Here is a 10,431-nt window from a genome sequence, read left to right as displayed (position 1 = left end):
GATGATGGTGATGGATGAGTCAAGGCTGGAGCACAGGGAGTTAGGCTCCCTCTGATAGTGGAGATGGATTACACAGACACATCTACCTCCATGTACTGATAATGTGACTGGAGCAAACAGCACATATACACTCTGACCTATTTCGGGCTTTCTGGTCTCTAAAGCTAGGGTGACTGACTGACAAGCATATTTCAATTCAAACAGTGTGGATCTATTCAAATCAAATCAGATTGTATTTGAATACAACAGGTGTAGACTTTACTTACGAGCCCTTTCCCAACTATGCAGTTAAAAAGTAAGAAAAATATAAATAAAAAAGGAATTAGTGACACAATAAAAACAATAATGAGGCTATATACAAGGAGTACCAGTAAGGAGTCAATGTGCAGGGGTACGAGGTAGTCGAGGTAATTCAGTATGTACATGTGGGTAGGGGTAAAAGTAACTAGGCAATGAGGATATATAATAAACAGACTAACAGCAGCATATGTGAAGAGTGGAAGTGTGTGTGTCTGGAGTCAATATGCATGTGTGTGTTTTGTGTGTGTGTGACCGTAGTGTGTGTTGGAGTATCAGTCCAGTGAGCGTGTATAGAGTGGGTGCAACAACAACAAAAGGGTGTCAATGTATATAGTCCGGATGGCCATTTTATGAATTGTTCAGCATTCTTATGACTTGGGGGTAGAAGCTGTTCAGGAGCCTTTTGGTCCCAGACTTGGCGCTCCGGTACCGCTTGCTGTGCGGTAGCAGAGAGAACAATCTATGACTTGGGTGGCTGAAGTCTTTGACAATTTTGGGGGCCTTCCTCTGACACTGCTTGGTATATTACGCATTAGTCTACCGTTTACAAGGCACAGTGACCTTGACACAATGAACTATACATGTCAGTGGCTTTTCAAAAGCACTGGTCCCAAGATGGAATCCACAGGGCAGTGCAGAGACAGTGTCACCATCACATTGCATTGCCACGAAATATTGTCTTCCCTTTTTTACAGCGGCTACAGTAACATTGGTGCCAGCCTGCGACTCCTCACCTATATACAGTCAGAAGTCTGGTTTGAGTTTCTCCATTGCCCTATGTTAATATTTCAAATCAATCACAAAGGCAGCCCATACCCTCCCATCTGATAAAGCTCTGATAGTACCAGTCCCTGACAAATGATGTAAAGCCTGCTGTCTCCAGAAGAAGATTGGATTTTCAGGTCTGCTGATTTGCTGCGAGATTGAGCCTGAGTCCCCCCACCTCAATCCATCCCCCTGGTCCTCTTCGTAAGGAGACCTTGGGGGATTGAGCTTTTTTTGAGCACAAGATTCATTGTTGCAATTAAAAATAATGCCTGAAAACCCCATGAGGTAACACACACACACAAACATATACACACCTTTATACAAATACATACAGAACATGTACACACTTCTAGAAGAAACAAGAAACCATAGCCTTGCTATTTGTCCTTAAACAACGAAGCGTTGAGTGACAGCATCTCGAGTCCTATGGCCTTAATATATATTTTATTTGTCTTTACTTTCCCAGCGGTTTACAGGCAACAGCCCCTCACAACACAATCAAGGTCAAGTCTAATCCTGCATTTTTGACAACAACGTGTCGTCTGTGTCCAAATGAAAAGGCCGCCGCCACGACAGCTGCTGAGTGTCGTCCATCCAACCAGGAGCCTCCTGAACCGCTTCCCCAAGCCATGTTTCACACAAGTTTCCTCTAGGTTCAGATGGAGGATCAGCTTCCCCTCTCCCAATCCTGACCTTAACCGTACGTAGGGAAAATGCTAAATTCAACCTACCGCAGAGGAGCATACGTACAAGGAGAAAAACTGTCCAATACTCAAAACATCACGTGACAAAATGTTTTTGTGGAATCCTATTCCCACCATTCCAACAACAAAAACAAATGGATTTGTACGGATCTACTTCTCTCTACTACTTAGCTGCCTTTCATAGAAAAACACCCATTGGGATTAACTACTTTTATTCCTTGTGTAAAATGCAGTCTGTAATGATAATCACTTCCCTTTAAGCCAAAAGCAGTAATAAAATAGAGCCTTTTCCCAATTTCAAAAATGTGTTTGTTCAACGTGGAAACAAATTAAGTCCGGACAGATTAGTTCTGGCACTAAACTGGTTTGAACAAAATCATGTACAGTATGCCAGCCACACCCGACCCCCACTCCATCTCATTTGTAATTGAAGGGTTTCCATAGTAATCGCAAGCACCAGTGGTATTGCCGTCGATGTGTAGATGGAAGATTGCTGGTTAGAGAAAACCTGGAGTGAACTGCAGAGCGCAATATCTAGAGGGCACAATAAGATGAGCCAATAGTTCCCGATTAGGGTGTGTTAGAGGCAAAACACATCCAATAGAAATCCAATATAATTTATTTGATTCATTTGAAATACAGGTCCAATTAAAATATATTTTTATTTTTATTTGACTGAATAAAAAACCAAGAGCAAAATATACACACACTAATGCTTAGGCTTTAGTACATCAGTCACAGTCATAATTGCAGTACAACAGTCTAAACAACAACAATTGGACTGAGGCTATCACATTGAATCTCCTTCACTACTGTTGTTTTGATAAGGTACACTTGTTTCTTCAATTTTAGGTGCACTACATCTGAATAAAACAGATCAGTGGTACACATGAATAATATGAAATATTACAAGGTATTGCGCTGTGGCAATGTGTTTAGTTTGTTTTAGGATTATCTATAGAACATCATGTAGTATTCTCTTCAGAAAGAGAAAAACATCCAGAATTGGACCAGATCTGTCTTGATCTGTCCTGGGATTCCATACTTGATAAGACCTGGTGGTTTATCGGATTACTGTGAATACATGATATAGTCTCTACAATCCAAGCCAATGTTGCTTTGGTTTTTGGGTGCTGCTTCGCTGCTAGTTTGATGATTGCGGTCAATGTTGCCAGGTGACGGGGGTGTTACTTGAGGTTGAGGAGGTGGCGAGAGTGAGCGTGGACAGCTTCTACGAAGGCACCCACGTTCTCCGGGTCCATGTCAGGGTACAGCCCGTGGCCCAGGTTGGCAATGTACCCTCTGGTGCCAAAGCCTTCCAGCATCTTTTTCACTATCTCATATATACGCTCCTGCATAGGTAGAGATAGACAGAGACAAATAAGAATCACTTTTGAAAGTATGGTGCCTTCAGAATGTATTCAGACCCCTTCACTTTTTACACATTTTGTTACGTTACAGCTTTATCTATTTAATCAATTTTAAAATGTTTTCCCTCATTAATCAACACACAATACCCCATAATGATAAGACAAAAACATGTTCAGACATTTTTGCTAATTTATAAACAAAAGAACCCTGAAATAACATATTTTGATAGGTATTCAGAGTCTTTACTCAGTACTTTGTTGAAGCATCTTTGGCATCAATAACAGCATTGAGTCTTCATGAGTATGAAGCCACAAGCTTGGCACACCTGTATTTGGGTTTCTCTCATTCTTCTCTGCAGATCCGCTCAAGCTCTGTCAGGTTGGATGTGGAGTGTTGCTGCACAGCTATTTACAGGCTCTGGCTGGGCCACTCAAGGACATTCAGAGACTTGCCCGAAGCCACTCCTGTGTTGTCTTTGCTGTGTGCTTAGGGTCGTTGTCCTGTTGGAAGGTGAACCTTCACCCCAGTCTGAGGTCCTAAGCACTCTGGAGCAGGTTTTCAAGGATCTCTCTGTACTTTGCTCCGCTCATCTCTGCCTCGTTCCTGACTAGTCTCCCAGTCCATGCCGCTGAAAAACATCCCCACAGCATGCTGCTGCCACCACCATGCTTCACCGTAGGGATGGTGCCACCACCATGCTTCACCGTAGGGATGGTGCCAGGTTTCCTCCAGACGTCCCGCTTGGCATTCATGCCAAAGAGTTGAATCTTGGTTTCATCAGACCAGAGAATCTTGTTTCTCATGGTATGAGAGTCTTTAGGTGCCTTTTGGCAAACTCCAAGCGGGCTGTCATGTGCATTTTACAGAGGAGTGGCTTCCGTCTGGCCACTCTACCATAAAGGCCTGATTGGTGGAGTGCTGCAGAGATGGTTGTCCTTCATGAAGGTTCTCCCATCTCCACAGAGGAACTCTAGAGCTCTGTCAAAGTGACCATCAGGTTCTTGTTCACCTCCCTGATCAAGGCTCTTCTCCCCACGACTGTTCAGTTTGGCCGGGCGGCCAGCTCTTGGAATTGTGTTGGTGGTACCAAACTTCTTCCATTTAAGAATGATGGAGGCCACTGTGTTCTTGGGGACCTTCAATGCTGTGGACATTTTTTGGTACTCTTCCCCAGATCTGTGCCTCGTCACAATCTTGTCTCGGAGCTCGACGGACAATTCCTTCAACCTCATGGCTTGGTTTTTGCTCTGATATGCACTGTCAACTGTGGAACCTTATATAGACAGGTGTGGGCCTTTCCAAATCATGTCCAATCAATTGAATTGACCACAGGTAGACTCCAATCAAGTTGTAGAAACATCTCAAGGATGATCAATGGAAACAGGATGCATCTGAGCTCAATTTCAAGTCTCATAGCAAAGGGTCTGAATACTTATGTCAATAAGGTATCTGTTTTGTATTTCTAATACATTTGCAAACATTTCTAAAAGCCGATTTTCGCTTTGTCATTATGGGGTACTGTGTGTAGATTGCTAAGGAAATTGTTTTATTTAATCCAATTTAGAATAAGTCTGTAACGTAACAAATTGCGGAAGAGGTCAAGTGGTCTGAATACCTTCTGAAGGCACTGTATCGTGTGTAAGTTATAGCAGCAAGTGCCTGGCACAACAACAACAGTTGCTGGTTAATGTGCTTTTACTGTACAGTACCTTTGTACTGAAACATTTAGCCAATATATATTTCTTGGATCGCAAAAAAAACGTACTTTGGGGGCATATAGCGCACAGGGGTCCATGTTCCCCTGGAGGCTAACCTTTCCTCCAGTTCGCTCCCTGAAACCACAGAGACAAGGGCTTTATTCCCAAAGGTGTATTAACCTGGAGTTCAATCAACAGTGGACCGAACCACCTGTTTTTATTGTTGACAAGATAAATATAACCTTTCACAAAAGAGTGTGAATCCAATCCAATTTCAACATATGACACAATACCTTTAGCAAATGTTGGCTCGGTCACTGACTGTCTAGGGAAATGGCTCGTGATCTGATTTCTGTGAAAAGGGTTAATGTTCGTTACCGCGCTGAGCGAGGGTCGATGGTCCAATCCAAACCAACAACCTCATAGTGGGACTGAGAGAGGTCCTCCAGACCATAGTGGCCGTCCTTGGCAAACACAATCTGTGACAGAACATAAAGGACATGAGGGAGATACAGTCCAGGGAACTTTAAAGACACACTGCAGTGAAAAACTAATTACAAAACAATTGTTAAATATTGACCGATGTCAACATTGGAGACCGATGACACGCCATACAATGATTCAAGGCATAAAAAAAAACTCAAATGTATTTCTGACTACTCCAGATGACAAGTCTGTAGAGGAAAATATTTGACAGTATAGTGCCATCTACTGGTGAAATATCACAATACACTGGCCACATGTTATCGCACCACAAGACAAGTAAGCTTTTTTTTAAGCATAATGATGAACAAAAGCTTGTCTTGAAAATCTAGTGACATGAAATCCACAAACAAAAGGATGAGGATGTCGGTGTTGTGTGAACATGAAGAAGGGACAGTCTGTGTGGGCTCACCATGGGGACATCCTGGCCTGACTCCTTCAGTTGGTCCTTGACCTTACGGGCGATGTCTCGGAGGTAGGGCAGGGAGAACTCCTGGAACTCCGCTGGGCCCAGACAGCCAGCATGGGACTCAAACACCTGCAAGGCCTGGGGAAACACAGGGAAGGTGGAACAGACTGGACAATAATGTGCCATGTATCTAGACAGGACTGTGTCTCCTGTATAATGTGTCTATGATAGGGGCCCTAAAAGAAACCTACATGAATCAATCAACATTCTAGCTGTTCCTAGATATTGAGCTATCAGATCATTCATGCCATTCTTGAACATCTTCTCCTTGTCCAATTAAGTGCTGTAAATAAACTGATCTACCCTCTATTCACCTGATCATTTCCCCATGAGCAAGAACTCTGGGCTAGCAGTAAGATACAGCTGGAACACAATCTCCCATGGTGCCTTGCTTACCTGTGCTCCAGCAGCCACCTGTCCCAGCAGGTACTCCACTATGATGTCAGTCAGCATCTTTAACAGCTGGTGGCTGGCTTCAGGGTGACGGTACAGCCAGCGCTTAGCCTTAGATTGGGTTGTTGAGCCTCCCCCCTCAATCATATAGGCCATCAGGGTCCACTACAGGAGAAACAGATGATGATATGGGTCACTTTACTGAAGCCTCTAGTCTAAGAACACCAAGATATGACACAAGGCTGAAAAAAAGTGTATTTTGACTATTGAAGTAACCAATACAATCTGTATTGAAAAGTGCTCTCTCTCACCATGTGTGTGTGTGTGTGTGTGTGTTCCATCTCACCGGGGCACCAGTGAAGCCGATGAGAGGGACCTTGCCTTCCAGTTTGTGGCGCGTCAGTGTAATGGCCTTGAAGACGTAATCCAGCTCCTTGTTGACATCCACCTTGGACTGCAGGAGCAGCAGGTCCTCTGGCTCCTTTAAGGGCTCTGGGAAAGTAGGGCCCTTTCCTGCCACCATCTGGACATCCATACCCATGGCCTGGGAGCAGGTAAACACACACACACACACACACACACACACACACACACACACACACACACACACACACACAGAGTCATTAACCGGTTAAAAGCATAACGTATACGGTCTCTGAGTTATGTGCTTCCTCCTATCAATATACTACACAAATAGATTACCTTCTTGCCAGCAGGTTCTCTCTTTGTTTAGTATGCAGAGAGGAGGAAGCACAACACTTGTGATTGAACTAAAGACAAAGAAAGACCTGCCTCCGACAGGACATCTCTTACCTGTGGGATAACCAGGATGTCTGAGAAGATGATGGCAGCATCAAATGGGAAACGTCTCAATGGCTGTAAGAAGAAAACATGAAGTGAGTGTTCTCCATCTATGCTACGATGTTTAGTAGTAAAACGCGCTGGTTTAACACAGGCAATGATTACCTGGAGAGTGAGTTCACAGCAGGCTGCAGGTGATCGACATGTTGCAAAGAAGTCCTTTCCCGCTCTGGACTCACGGAACTCTACAAACAAATAGGTTAGCTTACATGTGAATACCAACAGACTAAGAGACGGATAGGTCCATTCAACAACAAAAACCTACTGATATTTGTAGTGTTAGTTCAATGTGTGTTTCTTAGGCCAGTGAAGTACATGAGTGTAATCTCGAAGATACGACCCTAGGCAACAGTAGTGACGAGGATCTGGTTTCTATGACAAACCCTTTCGGCAACTTCATTAAAAAATATAAATAAATCAGGGGTGGGTCCACCTCAGACAGACGAATCACGAGGCAGACATGCCAGAATGTTGTAATTCGAATTCAAAGTGGTTTAAGTCAAGGTAGTTGATGCAAACTAACCTCTTGAGAAATGCAAAAACAACCTCTGATCTCCATCTCACTAGCTACAATTATGTATTTTATTGAAGCGGATAAAGACGGATTTGGTATTTTATTAGGATCCACATTAGCTTTTGCAAAAGCAGCAGCTACTCTTCCTGGGATCCACATAAAACATGACATAATACAGAACATTAAGACAAGAACAGAACTACATAAAAAAAAAAAATGGAAAGGCACACGTAGCCTACATATCAATTCATGCACACAAACTATCTAGGTCAAATAGGAGAGAGGTGTTGGGCAGTGAGGTGTTGCTTTATCTGTTTTTTAAACCAGGTTTGCTGTTCATTTGAGCCATATGAGGTGGAAGGGAGTTCCATGCAATAATGGCTCTATATAATACTGTACGCTTTCTTTAATTTGTTCTGGATTTGGGGACTGTGAAAAGACACCTGATGGCATGTCTGGTGAGCAATTTGGGATTTTCAACACGTTTCTTATAAAAAGAAGAAGTGATGCAGTCAGTCTCTCCTCAACTCTTAGTCAAGAGAGACTGGCATGCATAGTGTTGATATCAGCCCTCTGATTACAATGAAGAGCAAGACGTGCCGCTCTGTTCTGGGCCAGATGCAGCTTAACTAGGTCTTTCCTTGCAGCACTGGACAATAATCAAGATTAGACAAAACTAGAGCCTGCAGAACTTAGAGTGTGATGTCTTTATTACAGAGAGACCTCTTCCCATATTTACAACCATTTCATCTATATGTTTTGTCCATGAGAGTTTACAGTCTAAGGTAACACCAAGCAATTTAGTCTCCTCAACTTGTTCAACAGCCACACCATGCATTACCAGATTCAGCTAAGGTTTAGAATTTATGGAATGATTTGAACCAAATACAATGCTCCTAGTTTTAGAGATGTTCAGGACCGGTTTATTACTGGCCACCCATTCCTAAACAGACTGTAACTCTTTGTTAAGGGTTTCAGTGACTTCATTATCTGTGGTTGTTGATGCATATATGGTTGAATCATCAGCATACATGGACACACATGATGTGTTTCATGCCAGTGGCAGGTCATTGGTAAACATAGAAAACTAGGCAGTGATGTAGTTCCTGTATGCCAAACTGACATTCTATTACGTACAGACTTGTTAAGCCAGAACATTTGAAAATTGTGGGAGGCAACCCGGGTGTCTAGAGAGACTAATGAGAGTGTGAGGCCCACCTGGTAGGTAACGTCCAGCCTGTCTCATACACCACACAGGCACATGAGGGGTTTCTTGGCCACGGCATGCAAGAAGGAATGCATCATTCTTCAACTTGGGGAAGTCTTTAGGGCTAAAATTGAAATGAAATGGCAAAGATGGATGTTTTAGAAATTGATATAAACAAAAGCCATAACCCACATAACGACACATTAAGTTGGTAACATTCTTCCTAATTTTAACAATTAGTTCTTATCAGGGGTAGGGCTACTACTCCCCTCCCACGGTATCATGTTGGGCACACTACAGTGTTCTGTACAGGAGCAGGTGATCACAGAAGATAAGTCCCTCTTTCTGTTATCAGCTGCACACAGTGGAACAACGGTTGAATGAGATGCTGGTGAAATGATCGTGAGATCTTTCTCAAGCAACATCATGGTGCCAGTCACATAAATGCTTTATGTAGTAGCTTCCATTTATGAACCCTGACATAATCTTCATCACTTATCAATACTTTAATTTGACAGAAATGCCGCTGCTCGTGGTCATTGGTAGGGAACTAACTAGCTCATATCACATATCAAGCATGATATTCACAAACAACACAATACACGTGTCCTCATGGTAGATTGCATTTTTTGCAACGTTACGAACTAAATGGTTAGCTAGCTAGTCGGTTTAACGTTAGCTACATAGACAGTAGCAGCTAGCGAGGTATACAGTCAGATAATATACATACAGTATTAAATCGTCCTTGTCCATGATGGGGCTGATGTTATAATGGAAGAATAAGTTCAGAGATGCTGTTCACTTGTCCTATACGTCAGTGGCACACTGCTGCCTGGTTCTTCCTTGACTGTCATCCAGAATGTTGTGCGAGCCCCCTACAGGGCGCGGCCAGCTTCAGAAAGTCATGTGACCGACCACTGACAGCTATACTTTTGGTACGTTCCAGAGCAGGTAGTCGTCTCAACTCGCGTTCATATGTTGCGCAATGTCATCGGTCATCCTGGGGAGCGTTATATTCGATTAAACGTCTGCAACGTTGAGTGACGGATTGTTCTGAACGACACGTTACCCCAAAACGTTATTCAACGTTCTTGAACAGACATTGATGTACGTTTGCTGGGTGTGGCTGGGTGTGAAACTTGAAGCAATGAGTGACATATTTAAAGGACAGCGGAGCGTTCCTCAGCCGGCGTTGTATCCCGAAAGTGTGAAGACGTTGTTGTTGTTGTTGTTGTGTTTGTTTGTTTGTTTGTTAGTTAGTTAGTTATTTGGCATAACTGTACTTGGGTTGGGGCGACAGGTGGTTAGAGCGTTGGACTAGTAACCGAAAGGTTTCAAGATCGAATCCCTGAGCTGACAAGGTAAAAATGTGTCGTTTTGCCCCTGAACAAGGCAGTTACTTGCTCCTAGGCCGTCATTGAAAATAACAATTTGTTCTTATCTGATTTGCTTAGTTAAATAAAGGTTTAAAAAAAAAGGCAGATGGTAGCATTAGGGTTATTGATAATGATAGAACCAGTGACGATCAGCTATTCACATATGTTGTAAATAGGAGTAACATGAGTAAGAGAAATCGCAATGACATGACAGAGAAATTAATACCAGGGGCGCAACTTTGGTTTGGGAACTTTTTTTGTTTTCTTCAGTTGGATAAACACTCCAAA

The 10,431-nt window shown here is 42.9% G+C and overlaps 1 protein-coding gene across 1 annotated transcript; it reads right to left on the bottom strand.

The window, feature by feature from the left end:
* Nucleotides 1–2,373: 2,373 nt before the first annotated feature.
* Nucleotides 2,374–9,660, bottom strand: LOC110508716 (uroporphyrinogen decarboxylase). The gene is made up of 10 exons (XM_021589460.2): nucleotides 9,498–9,660; nucleotides 8,779–8,891; nucleotides 7,152–7,231; nucleotides 6,999–7,061; nucleotides 6,532–6,729; nucleotides 6,189–6,350; nucleotides 5,736–5,870; nucleotides 5,219–5,319; nucleotides 4,909–4,975; nucleotides 2,374–3,124 (listed from the first exon to the last, which is right to left on the bottom strand). Exons 1-10 carry the CDS (start codon nucleotides 9,518–9,520, stop codon nucleotides 2,960–2,962), a joined length of 1,107 nt encoding a protein of 368 aa, XP_021445135.1. The 5' UTR covers nucleotides 9,521–9,660; the 3' UTR covers nucleotides 2,374–2,959.
* Between the last annotated feature and the right edge of the window lie 771 nt (nucleotides 9,661–10,431).

Source organism: Oncorhynchus mykiss, chromosome 28, assembly GCF_013265735.2.
Source record: "Oncorhynchus mykiss isolate Arlee chromosome 28, USDA_OmykA_1.1, whole genome shotgun sequence".
Classification (NCBI taxonomy): domain Eukaryota; kingdom Metazoa; phylum Chordata; class Actinopteri; order Salmoniformes; family Salmonidae; genus Oncorhynchus; species Oncorhynchus mykiss.
Note: the sequence above shows the minus strand (reverse complement) of the source record. Positions and strands in the feature narration are given on the sequence as shown.